The sequence below is a fragment of the Danio rerio genome, chromosome 6 (genome assembly GCF_049306965.1).
Source record: "Danio rerio strain Tuebingen ecotype United States chromosome 6, GRCz12tu, whole genome shotgun sequence".
NCBI lineage: Eukaryota > Metazoa > Chordata > Actinopteri > Cypriniformes > Danionidae > Danio > Danio rerio.
In genome coordinates, this window is record NC_133181.1 from 31,544,364 (window position 1) to 31,561,665 (window position 17,302).

Genomic DNA, 17,302 nt, shown 5'->3' on the forward strand with positions numbered 1-17,302 from the left:
ACTAACAGCCACATGAAAACATAATGAGACTGCAACACAGCATTATGTAAAACAGCACTTTCCTGCCAGCACATGACACATAATCTGTTTCTTTTTCTGCAGTGTTAAACATTTACACATTAATAATTGATGAGCAATATTCTGCCCGTCTGCTCAGTGTAGATGATATTAAACAGACTCAAGCCTCTCTGGTTAAGTTACACTTGACATATACATAAGCCCCATTTGGCATACTTGTGCACGCAAATGACCTCTGCTCTGCTGCTCTGATCTGCAGTCATGCATGTAAAGAGCATCATTACAAGAGTTGCCATATGAAGCTCACTGGTTGCTGAGATTTTGTTGCTAGGCAACATTGAAAGTTTCAAGTACAATTCCAACTGCAAACTGCTGACATGAGGGAGCAAATTATTTCTCATAAGGTTTCTCTGTTCGAAGAACGACTTCTCATCCAGAAGGCGCCGTCTCTAAACAGTCCTTACCGCAAATGGCTGCTGGAGTTGTCTGATGGTGCTTTGCGCTTGCTCCAGCTGTACGCTGGTCTCCTCAATGTGCTGTTTGACCGTGGCCAGCTCCCGCTTGACCAGGTAGTTTTCCTCCGCTTCTTGGGCTCGCGTCACCTGACCCTGACATGACCAATTATGGATGAGGGGTGAGCGGAGTATCGGAATGGGTAGAAACGGACGTATGGATGGAGAAAAATAATGCTGGATCTCAAGCTCTATAGGTCATGCTGTTAGAAGTTTTAGGCTTTCAATTTAGCACTTACAATTTTCTTCCACTATTAAGGGGGGATTATTGTAATATTGCACCAATAATCAGGACAACAGCCCAAACATAATAAGCACAGTAAGGCCTCTTCCCTGAAGTCAGAAACTGCAGAATTTGCCTTTTTTTCACTTTTGATTGTGAGTAAATGTGAGATGTTTATTGGGTAAATCAAAGAAATTACGCAAAGCTAAAGACAGCTTAAAGGGGAAAGACAGAGCAAAAAGATGGAGGGGAGAGGGCAAATTGTACCTGGATCAATCTATCTGCCAAAGAAGCACTTTCCTAAAAACAGAGAAAACCATAAAGGAAAAGGCAAAAAAGAAGAGAGAGACCAAAGGATATTACAACACAGAACAAAACAATAAGATTGATTTGACAGAAAATAGTGCTCTCTTTCATACCCCTACATTAAAACATTGCACTTGTCTAGATGAACATTACTAAATCAGCACAAATGCAGCATTGAAACGGTCACAGTGAGGTGGGGTAGAAAAGGAACATTGTTTGAGCGTGGTGTTTCTGCTGTGGTTATGGAAATAAAGCAAGATTGTGGCACCACAACAAGATAAAAAAGGCGTAAAAGGAGGCCAAGCAGAGGACAGTGTGAGAGTGTGAGTAGGGTAAGAATAAAACGGAAAGAGTGTTATTTTAATGCCTATAGGTTTACTATATTTGGGTGACAAATACAGCCTTGGGTTATGAACGGGGAACGTCTGAAGGCGTTTGAGTTAGTGCTTCGTTCGAGTACAAAGGTTCCATGCTGAGAAGTGATGAAGGTGGAGGTGTTTTTTTATAGACCGACTTGCACCGTGGGCTTTCTTTTTCATGCATGACACAAGCATGCCTTCACAAGCAGAGAACATGCAATACTGCAGGTTCAGCTTTTCGCTCATGCTTAAACCACAACCACGTTGGCCTGAAATTAGCATATGTAGCTGACAAGCATTTATTACCCATATGTACACCCAAAACAACAGGGTGACTTTTCTTTTGTTACCGGTGTACTGGTACTTACCAGCCTGATAAAACACAACAGCTTGAGGAGGTTCATGCGTGTGTGAGCATTTGTAATTGGTGACACCAAAGAGTTGTGAAAACTGACAGCGAGGAGATGAGCAACGGACCAATTTGTGATTAGGAAACATGGAATGATGAAATGGTGTGTTTGACCGATAAATGTTTCGAATCGTCTGTTATGTCACTCACTTTCTCCAGAGTGTCTATTCGCTGCTTCAGAAGTCTGTTTTCTGTGCGTAGTCTCTGAAACAAAAAGTGTCAGTATTGAAAATGCTAGACTGCAATACATCAAAACAACATTGTTTACACAGGGTATATGCAGGAATCCTAAAGGTAATTTCAATACCTTTTTAAAACTTTTAAAATAAGTACTCAGAATATTTTAAGACCTTATCGCCACTTCAAGTTCTAATCAGTATCAAACTTTTCACCTAATAAAAAGTTGCTAATTAACAGCTGTAGTTAAATAAATGAATGGAGCACAACCATGCAACAGAACTCAGATAGGCTCGGAAGAAACAAAAGCTTGAAAGAATAAATTACGTGGTTGTTTTTAGCGTCAGGTTTCTCCAACCAGCAGTACACAAACTTAAATTTTCCCATTTTGCCATCAGTTTCGCTCCATAGTTTCACTACATGTGGAGAGCATCACATAACCTTCCCAAGTTTGTCGCAAATTACATGACATCATTTAATTTTATTAATGGAATAAAAACGTTGCTTTAAATGCTTTAATATCTTCAGAATATCTTTCTATTTTTATGGACTGAACTTTGTTGCTAAACATGCACATGAATGCCACATGTCAAACCATTGCAATTGTGCAGTAACAATAGAGACAGTATGTATCTCAAAAATGTCTATATTACATAACAATACAAAAGTATTTGAAGAGGTAACACTGTGTTGAATTGTCATCTCACCTTGATCTCCACCTGTTCCTCCATCTCCTTTGTTTTGATTGTAGTGTACTCCTTTTCCAATCTATGAATAAAGGCATTCAAAACGTTAAGTAAGTTTCTATGTCAACAAACATACTGAGAAAAAAAACAAATTCTTTTTAGATTGGCTAGACTCACTTTTTCATTTTCTTGGCATTGTACTTGACTTGATAAGCAGCCTGGATGACTTTGTCTGGTCCACTGTCCAGCTGATGAGGGATGACCTTCTGAAAATGCTGTAACAGAGTGAAAATGTCAATCAATGCAATTGTTGATTATGAGTTTATAATTGAGAAGAAAATATTTAAAGATACTCAACCTGCAACATTCCCTCCATGTCCAACTGCATGAGCTCAGCCTGATTCATCTGCAGGATGGCCATCCCCACACGAAACACTATCTCTAAACCCTGTAATAACATGCAGTGATGACGTTCAAGCTCCAAAAATAATTGCAGTAGCGTGATGGGACCAACAGAGGGCGATAACAGACAAATGAAATACTCAAGTGTGCTGTGTTCTCAATTAGCTTAGCATGCAAAACATACAAAAACAAAACAGACTGTAGGCGTGTTAGAGAGAGAAGGATGACAATAAAATGTCCTTACCTCACACATGAATATATCAAAGATCCTGGTGGCAACAGGAAGAGGAAAAGAGGTTAGGAAGATGGTGAGGAACCAGGATGAAGCATACATGGAGGTGTGGAAACTCTGGGCCTGGAAGTGCACATGGAGCTCTGGTAGCTGCTCCTGCAGGGAGAAAACAAGACAGAATGTAAAATCATCAGTAAAAAAAGAGAAATCATTATGCATCATTCATATAGCATGTTTGTTTTAAAGGGTTAGTTCACCCCAAAATGTAAGGTACAATATCATTTATTCTGCCTAATGTAGTTTTAAACCTTTATCAATGAGTCCCAACAATAAGCATTTTTCTAAATATCTTCTTTTGTGTTAAAAAGAAAAAAAAAAGGTTATGAACAAGTGTGAGGATTTTTACAAGATGAGGAAAGTGTACACTTTCTACACATATTTATGAGGAACTAATTCAGAGAAAGTCATCAATTTTAAAGGATAGCTGGCATGCCACTGACCTGAATCATACATTCAAACTGATACATGCAGAGGCCCAATTCAGCCATACTGGGTTTGAAAAGCTCTCTCAGCCTGTACTCCTGCATCAGTTTCACAAACACACAGAATGCTTCTTCCTCTGGCATCTACAAGAACACAATTATACACCATATTAATACAAACTAACAACAATTCCAATAGACAAACATAAATTTAAAAAAATAAAACTATAAACCAGATTATTATTACCGAAGATTACATGTTTATTAAGCACATAATAAATTAGCTTTCAATATTACTTTAAAAAGGCTGATAATACAGACTGTTAAAAAAATTATCTATAAATGAAGTATTTTTTGACAGTGTTAATACCTGCATCAGAAGAAGTCCAACAATAAAAGCACTTCCTTGACAGTAGCCCACTTCTCGATCAACCAGAGAATAAGCCTGTAAATGCCAACGTAAGGTTTAATGGAGTATCATTTATAAATATCATGAATATCATTATTATATAATTTATAAAGTCATGAGTTTAGTGCTGATCGTGTTCTGTTATTCCACCAGACAACCCTACGAGTCTCTTATCTACTCTAAACACAAACCCCAGTGACGGTGTTTTCCTTGGGTAAGTTGTCATTAAATAACATCAAACAGAAACTGATGTAAGGTGATATGTAGGGTAAAGATCTGGAGTAATACCTATAAATAACTCTGAACGATAACATCTGTGTCTTTTCAAACCCTGACTATGAAGAAAGCCTACAGTACCTTCATCACATTAAAGAGCACCTCCTGACCCAGACTGTCCTTCTCTTTAAAGAACTCGTGCTCGGGGTAGGTACGGGCAATATCTCTGCGAATGAGTTTTTCACAGGGCGAGGTCATCTTCAGCAGCTCAGAGTACTGCTCCTTTATGGGTAGGTTCTGGGCATTGCACAACAACTGCCACACTATCGCTCGAAAGTGATGCGGAACACCTTTCCTAACCAGTTCCTAAAGAAAAGAAAAACACAGATTTAACAACAAACCCTGAAGTCAGGATATAACAGCAGTAAGAGCAAGTAGTCATGTTGTCATATCTAAAGAATGGCAGGAGATATTTGTGTATTTGAAAGATTACACCTTAAAAAGACTGGAGGTTTCGACTGTTAGCATTCAGATGTTCTCCCAGGGGCTTAGTTTGCACCTCAGACAGGATAAGAGCATTTTATGCTGCTAAATATAACCTTGTCAGAGATTTCTACAGCACAGCTCAATGTTTTTTTGCAAGCAAATTATGTTTGACCTGATTAAGCCGTTTCCTGTGCTGATCTGCAGAGCAGAAGATTGGCTCAGACAGCTGATTTCTACAGCTGGTCATTCCTGTGAGGGTCTGAGACCAGCGAGTCCACCTACATACTGACATTCTTTAAAAGCACTCTGGGGGGTGTTAGAGACGCGTCTTTGTTGAAACACCAGGCTTTACAAAAGACTTCTGTTGCTGTTTTCCTAGATCCTCCCATCTGGCTCATACGATGACATAAACGCAAACTGTACTCAATGTTTCACTGAGCTTAGTACGTTTTCTGGGGAAAAGACAAAATTGGGCAGGCAACAGCAAATGTTGTACAAGTGATTCATATCATTTTCTCTTTGTTTCAATGGAACAGCACTTTTGATATGTAAAACACTGCACACTTATTATAAGGAAATAGAAAATAACCAAACTTCCTCATAGTTCAAAGGATGTAAAAGGATTTTATCCATCAATACCAAAGTTAGAAAATGTTTAAATATAGAATTCTATAAAATTTTTTGTCATTTAAATTTTGTTTCCCGCGGCCTCCCTTATAAATACTGGAATATTTGTCCCAAAACAGTTATATTTCAGTTTAAGCTGCTACACATCCTGAAGCAAACAAAACATGCTAACAATAAAACTGTATACAATTTTACATTAAACATTATGAGTTAAAAGGCTCTCTATAGCTTTTAGAATAGAATAATATTTCTGTGAGATAAAACTTTGTAAGGGCTTAAAAATCAATCTAAATATTGAGAAAAATAAAAATCGCCTTTAAAGGTATAATTAAGTTCTACAGTGCATATTATTGAAAATTGAAGTTTTGGAAAGGAAATTTACTAAATGTCTTTATTGAAGATACTTTGACTGATACAGTGTGTTTTTGGCTATTCCAGGGTCACATAAATTTTAAAAAAATTACTCTAAAATGTAACTTTATATTTGAAGTCTTAACTGAAAATATTTTTCTCTCAGAGCCAACCTTCCTCTTATTCCGATTCATCGCCTCAGTCAGTGATGGTGTTGCACTTAGATACCGAAAAATGTAGAATTCACATTTTAACCATGTTTAAATTAAGCCATATGTGTCACCTTTCACTGTGTACTGTTTCAAAACCTTGTAAAAACAATAAATCTATATAATTGTGTAATAGAACACTATCTTTTATGTTAATGCTGCTTACCTTTAGCTGTTTTTCCTTCTTTTTCCGCACATCTTCCCACTCGTTGACAATGCGTCCCCACAGGATCCACGAATCCTCCTCCAAATGCGACAAGTTGGAGGAGGCGGATGAACTAGACACCAGTGAAGAGCCACTGTTCCTTCGAGATCCATTCACAGAGCGTAAAGATTTACTGTCCGTCTCCAACAACCTGGATATAAAAAAATCATAGGAGAGAACATTAATTATAAAAGTTAACCAACTTTTTAAAAGAAGCACAATGCAAAGTGTAATATAAAAATATAAAAAACAAATACATTCAACAATAACATACATCTATTATTATGATGAACATGTTCTATAAGAAAACAAATACGTTTAAGATATAGTTCAAAGGTTTCAGTGATGATTAAGTCACAATAATAAAAAATAAACGAATAACAGTAGACTCTTAACATGTAAATGCATTTTGATTAAATTAAGAGTTTCTGCTGATTATTGTGTATTGTGTTAACTCAGTATAATAAATTATCAATTTCTTGATAATATTATAAGTTAGAAGCAAAGTTAAACAAAAGTCAAATTTAAAAACTCATTATTTTCAATTTAAACTATTTAACTATTTAGCTTTTAACTTGCAAGACTATTAAATAAGACTATTATATAAGTGACTTAATAACCAATAACATAATATATTATAACAAGTAATAGTAAAAAAAAAACAATAACAGTCACACGCTGTTTTAATATTTCCATTAATGTTAAGGGGAATTATGTAACTTTATAATTACTGAACTGAGTGGCTAACAGAATGAGGGCTTAATGCCAGAAAAAAGAAAAAAGACTGCCATCAATGTTGTGGTGAAACAAATATTTGTAATATTACTGCTGATGAACTTTGAGCACTAACATGTTAATTTTGACATTAAAGTTGGAAAGCAGTAGAAGCTAGCTAAGGCTAAACTTGCCCATCATTCATGGTAAAAAGTGAAAACAGTGGCTTGTCTATAACAGACAAACAACCTACTATTCAGAGCAGATAGACATTCTTTAAGGGTATTAACATAACTGTAGATGTAGAAGTCAAGTATTAAGAATAAACAACTCAGTTCTGCTTGCCAAATGTAAATGTTAACTTCTGATCACTAGAAAGTAGCTGTTAATGGAAAATCTAATTTAAGAATATCCAGAGTGTTTAGAAAAAACTAGTTTTTAAAAAACGTTTGTTATTGTCAATGCTAACCACATTAGCACCTGCACAGTGAAAAAAAAATAATTTTTAATATTAAATAAAGTAAAAAAAAAAAAAAAAAAAAAAAAATATATATATATATATATATATATATATATATATATATATATATATATATATATATATATATATGAAATAAAGACATGAACATACACTGAAAAAAAATATTTAAAATGTATTATTTATTTCAGTTTCAAATTATTTGTTTATTTTTCAAAACATAGTTAAATATAAATGTTTTTGATTAAAAGCTCTACTAAGACTATATTTGTATAGAATAATACTAGATATTTAATACTAGATATTTGTTTTGACCAATGTAAAATGTTAAGGTTACTCACACAGTAATGACCTGGCCCATGCATTATAGGAAATGGTTTAGAGTTAGTTTATGTAAGCTAAAATACATAAATCAAAATACATGTGATTTAAGCCCAATATTTTGTTTATTTATAAAGTATTGGCCATCACCATCACTGAGGGTAGTGTAAAGGAAGCACCCCAGTGGTATCGTCCTATTAAGGGTCATTCATGTTCTGAGCTCAGAATAAAAAGGTTAACTGACAGTGTTGTCCCCTATCTGCTTATTCTACCAGACTGCTGACAGTAGACACTCAGGGATGTGGCGGTGTATGAAACACGAGTGATCGCTAATGTGCTAATGAACTTTTAAAAAAGAAAATTTTGTTTAAGGCAAAAGATTTATTTTTCATTGGCTCAACAACAACTTCTGAACAAATTTATAAGTGAAACCATTAACCTATTTTTTTATTTGAATGAATGATCAGTTTATGCAGATAGAAAATATTGTTTAGAGCAAATTAATTATTTTTCATTGGGTCAAGTGATCAAATGTAGATGTGAACCATAACACTAATTTATTTTAATTGGATAAAGCTTTCTTTCAGTGTACAGATAAATGTTAATTACACGTATAGCAAAATGTATAACTCTTTAAAAAAAAAGGTTGATAAAATGCATATTAAGAATATATCACAAATATATATTTTTTTCCCAAACGGTGCACAACACAACTGTCATTGTGAACCTGACCCTGGATCAGCTGGAAAACAAGCGACAATGCTTGTGAATAACCTCAACATTTAAAAGCTGACAGATCAGACACAAAGCCATGGAAACCTGATCTCGGAAAAAGAGAGGGGCCCCGGGCCTCTAAGGGCAGCACTAGGTGACGTCATAGACAAGGCTCAGAGGCTAGATCCAGTTACAGCCGCTTTTGGGTTGCACAGGGGGGAGCACTGTTGTTAGGGGTGAAAGGCAGCGAGAGAGAGTCATGGGGTTCACAGCTCAGGGGTTGTGATGCTCAACGAGTTACTGTAGTAGGTGTGCAGAAAGTTAAAAAAAAGAGAGAGATGTCCCTATTAGGAGACTTCCAGTCCCCCTTTTCCATTGACTACTGATACTAAATCCTCCAAAACCTAACTTTTTAATTCAATGTTTGTGTCCAAAGTGCATGGTAAACTGCATTTTAAGTCAAATAAATGTTAATTTAAATTCCAGTCACAAGTTGCAAGTGGATAGACGTGGATTTGGAATGTAATATACAGTGGGTTTAATGAACCCCGTACACAGTTTTTTAAAAGTAAACTCTTTGACAGGGCACAAAACATACACATTTGAAAGATTAATAACTGTTCTGTTTCTGTGCTTTTTTATTTCAAAACCTTAAAATGCAGCTGGGTGGCATGAATGAAGTTATATATCATCATTACCACAGAATAAATTGTCAACTCAATAGATTTTTTTATTCTGTGTATACTGTGACATATGAGCAGACATGGCCAACTGCATGAGCCTAAGTAAGACGCTGCTCATGAGACTGCAGGAAAAAAGCTGACTGGACCACTCGGCAATCGGAGGTGAACTTTCACCTGTAATTATGATGAATTGCTTTGTTTTTTGTTTCATTGCACAACAATTTTATAAACAACACTTTTCTATAATACAATTTTAGATTAATTAAAAAAACACTAAAGAATGCATAAAATAGGACTTTCTTTAGATTTATTATATACTTTATTTGAAGGATTTAAATTTTTAAATAATTAATTTTAACACTGTCCAGAAACAAATTGTTGTCTGATAAAAAAATAGGGCATTACCAAAGAGATCATCTTGACTTTTCTGTTGCTATTCCAATATTGATTACCAAATTGAAACTGAATGTGTGTACAGAATAACTCTGTGTACAATATCTCTCTGTAAGTTAAACAGTTGAATAGCACCACAGCCTCTTCTAACTAAAAGCCTCCCGCATGTCCTAGTGACCGGCCAGTAACATGACTCAAACATTAGATTAGGAAAATTAAAGTAAAACACATAACATGAAGATGTGTCAAAATTTTTTTACATTGTTTTGTTTAAATATTTTGTTTATAGTTTTGTTTAATATTTTGGTAAGAATAATGAAAACTGTTCTAACTGCAACTACAATAATACAGAGTTTAATTCAGGATCTGCACTCTTAATATATTTTCTTTACAATATCATTCCCAAGCAGCCTTGTTCCTAGTTTATGCCCCATCAAAAATTATATCAGGGGCTGCTGTGTTACACTAATAAAAATTTAGGGGGGAAAAAAGTGATTTCTATCTGGAATACAAAGCATCAATTGGGTCATAAAAATCACAAGTCTGATTTTAATTTATAGTGAGAAGCTAGCAGTAAGGGAGAATACAAATCCCAAACCTTTTATTCATTCATTTTGTTTTCGGCTTAGTCCCTTTATTAATCCGGGGTCGCCACGACAGAATGAACCGCCAACTTATCCAGCATCATACACCCATACACACTCGTTCACACTCATACACTACGGACAATTTAGTCTACCCAATTCACCTGTACCGCATGTTTAGACTGTGGGGGAAACCGGAGCACCCGGAAGTAACCCATGCGAACACAGGGAGAACATGCAAACTTCACACAGAAACGCCAACTGACCCAGCCGAAGCTTGAAGCAGCAACCTTCATGCTATAAGGTGACAGCACTACCTACTGCGCCTTAAACCTTAAACCTGACCCTGTAAATCAACACTAATCAAAAACACAGCAACAGAAAAATATATCTGCTACAGCTCAGCCAAAAGACACTTTTATTGAGATATTGGCAAAAATCTGATAATTTGCATCTGCATCCCTTCCAAATAAAAGAATTCCAAATTACGATCAAAAAGGTCTTTGTACTTGTTTAAAATGGAATTGCAGGTATCCTCTAATGCCCTCACAAGACATGTCCACAATGTGAAATGTCAGCTTATGAGTACCCCTGACTTATGATTAACCGTTGATAAAGGTGCAGTATGACCAGTGTCGCCATGAAATAAGTTTAGCGAGTTTAGAAAGACTAAGCACTAACAATTTGAAGTGAGAAAAGCCAAAGTCCCTTTAAGGAAAGTCATTTCACTCGGTGGCCATCTTTGAAACACGTCTTGGGCAGTATGCAAATTCTCCAACACGAAGCTTTGCAAAGCTTATGATTACGTTACATATTTGGAATCACCAATAAAATTAAATAACAACTGTCTCAAAGGTTTCGTTTTTAAACATTTAAATCAAACAAAATCGGCATATTTTCAGGTTACCCAAGCTAATGCGCTTGCACACTCGAAAGGAACAAGATCACGACACCAACTTCATTTATATTGGTTCTACACTTTATCATCTCCTGGATAATGCTACAGAAATTACAGCAATTCTTTGTTTACAAGTTTGTGGGCATTTGAGTAGTTGCTGTCATGTGATGTGCGTTTAACAGGACGGACTGTACCTTGCGTTCGTTTTATACAAAACCAGAAAACTTTTGTTATCAACTGCACTTGATTCATTTAAAAGCACAGATTTCAAGCTTTATGTGGATATATTTCTTATGTCTGTGAAGCAAAATTTCACTGAGATTTCTGTGTGTTTGTTGTCCACCAAACTGTCGTAAAAGCACATGTCTGGTCCGAGCTTCCCCCCGGAGAAACTAGTAGACTAGTAGTTTTCTTATTCAAACACTAAACGAGTGACATATCTTGTGTATTCTATAGTTTTTAGAAAAGCCCTCTCAACAGTTTAAAGGAAAACAATCTAACAGTAATAAAGTAAAGAGAATAGTAGGCCTCAACTAAAGTTGTATTTGTTGACAAGTTATTAATATCAATAGTGCTACCTAAGTTTTGTTTGAAAAAAAGAAAAAGCATAGAACAATAGACATGTTAAATCAAACATATTAGCCACGTCAGGCTTATTATCAGTCCCAAGCCTGACATAATAACAAAACAAACTTATAGGATGTTGACCAAATCACAATAGTGACTCAATTTTCTATGCGAAAAGGCTAATTTTGTTGAAAGATGACAAAAATGCACTTGAAAAATACAGTGAAGAAAAATTGGACAGGAAAAGAAATGCTGGAAAGAGTGATAGACTTGAACTTGCACCACCTACTCAACCACAATTTCAAGACAAGACAAGAGCACGTGGACCCAATGCAAAGCTCTATCTTGATGATATTTACTCAAAGGTCAGAAAGTTAATCCTGGGAAAACCCAGCAAACATTTGCAAAACTCCATATAAACCACAAGCCATTAAAATACTTTATTAAACAGAAATAGAGCAACACAAATGTCTTGTTAAAACAGAAAGCATATATAGGCTTAACCTATCTGATCATTTCAGTAACCATTTAAGACAATTTGCATCAGAATTGTTGCTTCGGTGTTAATGATTCACTGCTGGTTAAAGTGCAAAATGGATTCTTATACAGGAAAAAAACACTATACATTCCTCCCCAAAAATGTAAACTTTATATTTGGAGATCCAGATGGATAGAAAAGTACTTGTTATATGAAAGAATTAAAAGGGCCCCACAAAGAGAAAATAAGAATGAGGCAAAAAAAGACTGCATTAATAAAAAGCGTTGTGTTGTGCGATAGAGAATTGATCAAAGGTATTACTGTGAAGCTGCTCACCACGGGAAGCTCATTCTGCAATCCACATGTCTTTCCTCTGATTCCTTCAAGTAATCCCAAACGTGTCTGTGAGAAGTGAAACAACCCGATTTTCTCTCACACTCTCTTGCTGTCTCCGTCTCACCCAACTCTCTCTCTCCCTCTGAACCCGCATAAACACACACAAGCACTGCTTATCTAAAGTGCAAAGGCCCTCAACCTGTGCAGCAAAGCTAAATCCCAGAGGAGTTCAAAATCGGTCTCATCATTCCTGGAAAAAGGTGCAAAATTAGCTGTTTGCTACACCTGTCATTGGTTGGCAAATTGAATAAGGATGCAAAACTGGCCTTTATTTCCTAGGAGCAAAGCTGTGATACTGCAGCTTCCATTAAAACAAGAGGATTATTAGGCATTGTTTACTTAGCATTTTAACTAGCTTGTCAGTTCCAGTAACATACATACAGCAAGAGGAGTCATTTATTTGTTTTAATCTAGATAAAGACATTATTGTTTATTCATATTTTGGTGTTGTATTTTTAATGTTCTGCTTAATGTACATTGTTAAATACTCTAATCATTAAATAGTTATGAAAACAGTACATTAAACAGAACAACTGTTATCAACATTGATGCAAATTTTAAATTACTCATCATCGCATTAGAATTGTTTCTGAGGATGGCTAATAAAGACGAACGGCTGTTACAGAGGGAAAAAAAGGTAAACAGTTCAATCATAATAACTCTCAAATAATGGTTTCACTGAGCTTTTTTCAGGGAATAAATAAAGTGTAGCTGAACATGTACACTACCAGTCAAAAGTTTGAGGTCAGTTTATCAAGGTGGCATTTACTAAATGTAAAAAAATATTTAAATAGTTTAATATTTATTATAAAAACTTTCTCTGATATCATTTAACTGCTTTCTTAATTTCTTCTTTATTGTATGCAGTTTCAAATGAAATTTCTACTCCAGTCATCATTGTTTTCATTACATTACCATTAAAAAATAGTAAAATAATACTACTAATGATAATAATAATAATTATTATTATTATTATTAATATTATTATTATTGTTAAAGTGATTCCTAAAGGATCATTTGACTCAGAAGACTGGAGTAATTAAGCTGAAAATTCATCTTCAAAATCAGAGGAATACATTTTGAACTACTTTCGAACAGTTATTTTATATTGCAGTAACATTTTGCACTTTGTACTATATTTTTGATTAAATAAATGCGACTTTGGTGAGCAGGATAAGCTTATTTTACAAAATTTAAAAATTGTACTGGTCCCAAACTTGTAACGGGTAGTGTACTTTTTCATATATCTTGTTTGCTGACCCCAAACTTTTGAATGGTAAAATAAAGTCAGGCTGGGCATTTGACAATAGCCATACAATGCATATCATAATATAAAATTCATCAAGCTATAACTGAATTGTTTTTGAAACTCTGCCAGATGTGCCAAAGAGTTTCGATGTGTCAGCGAAACAGAGAGAGAGAATCATGAGGTATCAATCTTTCATGCTTCAGTTCTGTTGAGTATACTCCCTGACCTCACAGAGATATGTCAGTTTAAAGAAAGCCTCTTCTTCTTTAATTAAATTACAGGAACACAAATTAATAAATCAATGAGTAAAAACATGAAAGCAGAGAACCTAAACAAGTAATTCAGCTATATCACTGTGATTTTTTTAAGTGGGATTATATTTATACCTAATTTTATTGGCACAGTTCTAGATTTACAAACTGAACTAAAATTGACTATTTACGGTAGCAAAGTGTTCCTGAAGTGGTGAAATGAGCTCAATTGGCCAAATGTACTGAATCAGAGCTCCAAACACTCCGCAGATCCTCCAAGCAGCTGCCCTACTTTCCATACTGCAGAGAGAACTCTGTGTGGGTGTTACACCCGCCCAGGCGGATCTTTCTGATTCAGTTCTAATAATGAAACTAGCCTGTGACACCAAAAAAAACAAGGTAAAGGCCAGCTCTGGATCTCCAAGTTAATTAATAATTCATGAAGGAAGGGGCAGGTCTTTGATCTCCCCAACACTAATTCAAATAAACGCTTACAAAAAGGTCAGCATGCCCATTAACACTTTAAAACAGCCAGGAAATCAGTTACAGGTGTTTATACGGTCACCCTTTTTGCTTGTGTAAAAGCCACAAGCAAAAGCCTTTTATTTTAATAGGTCTCCTTCCTAAATAACATCCCAGCCATACCCTTGTTTTAAGGGTCATGTGAAAAGCTTTGAAATGAGCACTTTTGTTTGATGCGTGACGTAAATTAAACTGAATCATGAAAACTTGGTGGGACACCCCCCCTTTTTAAAAAAAAAAAACAGCAAATAGCGTTTCGTATTTCACTTGGATTTTTACCAGTGAAAGTGTTTGAGGTCAAGCACATAGCAATACAGCATCTTGAAGACACCAGGACGTGTCAGATACTAGAGAGCATTTGACTGGTCAGAAGATTTAATGAGAAACTGAAGTAAGATGTGGTGTCCAAAAAAAAAAAAAAAAATTGTTCAAGCTTTGGATGTTTAGGTCTTAATACAAATTTTGCCACTGTTTTCAAGCACATTAGCTTTTCCTTAAAGGTGTAGTATGTAATAATGATGTGAAGTTTGTATAATTTTCGAGTCATTTCGTTAATTTGCCAAAATATTATCACACTACAAACAAGTCATAAATAGAATACTGTAAGAAGGATAAAATAATTATTCATTGTTTACTGGCTCTTTTGTCTATGAAAGTATTTCTCTTTGCTCAGCTCACCTCTTCATGTCTTTAAATTTCAGTGTTCCGTTCACGTCACACTGACAGTCACATATAATCTTGACCAATGTATACAGTCTGAGCCGAAAGGAGCCAAGATTAGTTCACCTTTCGAGTCTTCTGGTTCTGGAGTCGTTCGTTCATCACGTGACAGAATGTAAAGAGACATGACTCAAACCTGACGACTCGAGAAATGAACGGATAAAAATCTCTTTACGGCTCTAAATGTATAAGATTGGCTTCTGTCTTTCACGTGATGAACGATTTAGACCCAGACGAGGACTCGAGAAATGAACGGATCAAATCTTTTTTTGGCTCTAAATGCATATGATTGGCCAGGCTTTAGTCTTTCACGTCGTGAACAACTCAAAGACGATAGAGGACTCAAAAAATTAACTAATCTTCTCCCACACTACACAACGTGCACATGCGTGAATGAATGAATCACTTAGTTCATTCGAGTCATTTGTTCTTTTGTCACATAACGTGAAAGAAAGCATAAGAGATACGAGTTATTTAATAAACCAAATTGTCTTTGTGAACTGTTTTGTAACATATGATGCTGCAGGGATTACAAACATAAACACTGTTTAGTTGTTGTTTATTGTTTTATTATTATTTACCGAAAAAACTTTATAACAAAACAGATTACTTTAAAATTACAATAATAAAAACAAACAAAAGAAAAACAAAATAGTTCATATCAAGCTAGGCTTTTTAATAAATAAAAATAAGTAAGCTTAAAAATAAATAACATGTTTGTGCCATAAAAGCTTTATGTCAAATATGGCAACTCTTCCCAATTGATGTTCAAATTCAAATAAAAAATACAAAAGCCACAGAGCCTAATTAGCATAACAAATTGACTTTAGAATATTAAAACAACAGTGCACCACAAGCTTGGCTTTTTAAAATAATTTGACATAAATAAGCTTCAAAACAACACTGTGTGGCTTTCCTTGTTGGACTTGGCTTAAGGTTTGTTAGCATTTAAAAATGCAAGCTCTCAAACCTTTGATAGGCTGAGTCTGTTTCTTCTTTCTGATGATTTGAAGCACTTCTTTTGTCATTACTTGGTGGTCGCAAGACAAAAGCTTCTGCTAAATCAGTAAATGTAAATGAAATCTTTTTTATACAAATATTAGATCAATACACAAAGTCTGCATATAAAAACTTTATTAAACAAAAAATGGGGTAAAAATTAACAAATTACAAATCACTTGTAATTGTAGAATTTGATTAATTTATCATATAGCCTAGCTTAGTGTTTGTTTTCTGATAGCAAGGCAGCAAATAGACAAAACAATATGTTTTTTAAAGTATGGTTCCATATATTTGTATAATAACAAAAAATAAAACCATATATCCACCAGAAAAAGTAACAACTTAGCGACAATAGGACAGACCTTTGGTGGTTCATATTAAGTTCCTGAGTCATATTGAAGATTCGTCCAAAATGAACGGATCATTCAGGAACGACCCATTACTAGTATGCAAGTTTGACACCCAGTGGTTGAATTAGGTATTACATTCCTAGATTAAAAAAACGCAAGAGCAGGTTGCCAGATTGAGCAGCGAGTCTGTCGATCGAGCCTAAAGGCTGATTTAAACAGTGTTCTAAAGCAAGGGCACCTGATAAAAGAAATATTTTCCATATTAAAAGGAGCTTTTGTTCTAACCAACACTTGAAATGTATATATTACAAACTGCTTCTAATTCTCGCAGGTAAACAACAGGATAAACTATGATCACCTCAGGTACTCCCTGTGTGCTTCATTCAGTCTTAAATGCTAATAATGTGAGTTTAAATGCCTGTTTACATGAAATGCATTGCCTTACTACTGAAAGCAGCAGCAGATAACTCACCTCAGATCATGAAAATAAAATAAACCTTTTGAAGTATATAACTGTGTGTGTTGTTAGGACACAAGGTTACAATGTAACCTGCTCATCTATAGTTTACACCCATAATATTTATATTATTTGCTAATTAATAACTTCATGTGGAACTCTGAATCTGCATCTCATTTCGGAGTCTGCTACTGTCCAACAGATGTCGCATGTTAG

General features: G+C 35.1%; 1 protein-coding gene across 24 annotated transcripts in view; it reads right to left on the reverse strand.

Moving 5' to 3' along the window:
* The window catches only part of evi5b (ecotropic viral integration site 5b), a 75,084-nt gene that overhangs the window by 29,895 nt on the left and 27,887 nt on the right, over window positions 1-17,302 (reverse strand). For 6 of the 24 annotated variants that reach the window (XM_009302431.5, XM_073954150.1, XM_073954144.1 and 3 more), the window contains exons 3-13: window positions 6,271-6,460; window positions 4,573-4,797; window positions 4,177-4,251; window positions 3,825-3,950; window positions 3,337-3,480; window positions 3,049-3,138; window positions 2,868-2,965; window positions 2,712-2,772; window positions 1,978-2,031; window positions 1,021-1,053; window positions 483-626 (exon numbers count right to left, since the gene is read on the reverse strand). In XM_009302431.5, coding sequence (XP_009300706.3) covers window positions 483-626; window positions 1,021-1,053; window positions 1,978-2,031; window positions 2,712-2,772; window positions 2,868-2,965; window positions 3,049-3,138; window positions 3,337-3,480; window positions 3,825-3,950; window positions 4,177-4,251; window positions 4,573-4,797; window positions 6,271-6,460 — 1,240 coding nt within the window. Of the gene's footprint in view, window positions 1-482; window positions 627-1,020; window positions 1,054-1,977; window positions 2,032-2,711; window positions 2,773-2,867; window positions 2,966-3,048; window positions 3,139-3,336; window positions 3,481-3,824; window positions 3,951-4,176; window positions 4,252-4,572; window positions 4,798-6,270; window positions 6,461-12,475; window positions 12,620-17,302 lie in introns of those variants that run through there. The other 18 variants (XM_005165960.6, XM_073954158.1, XM_073954163.1 and 15 more) reach the window with 7 other exon arrangements.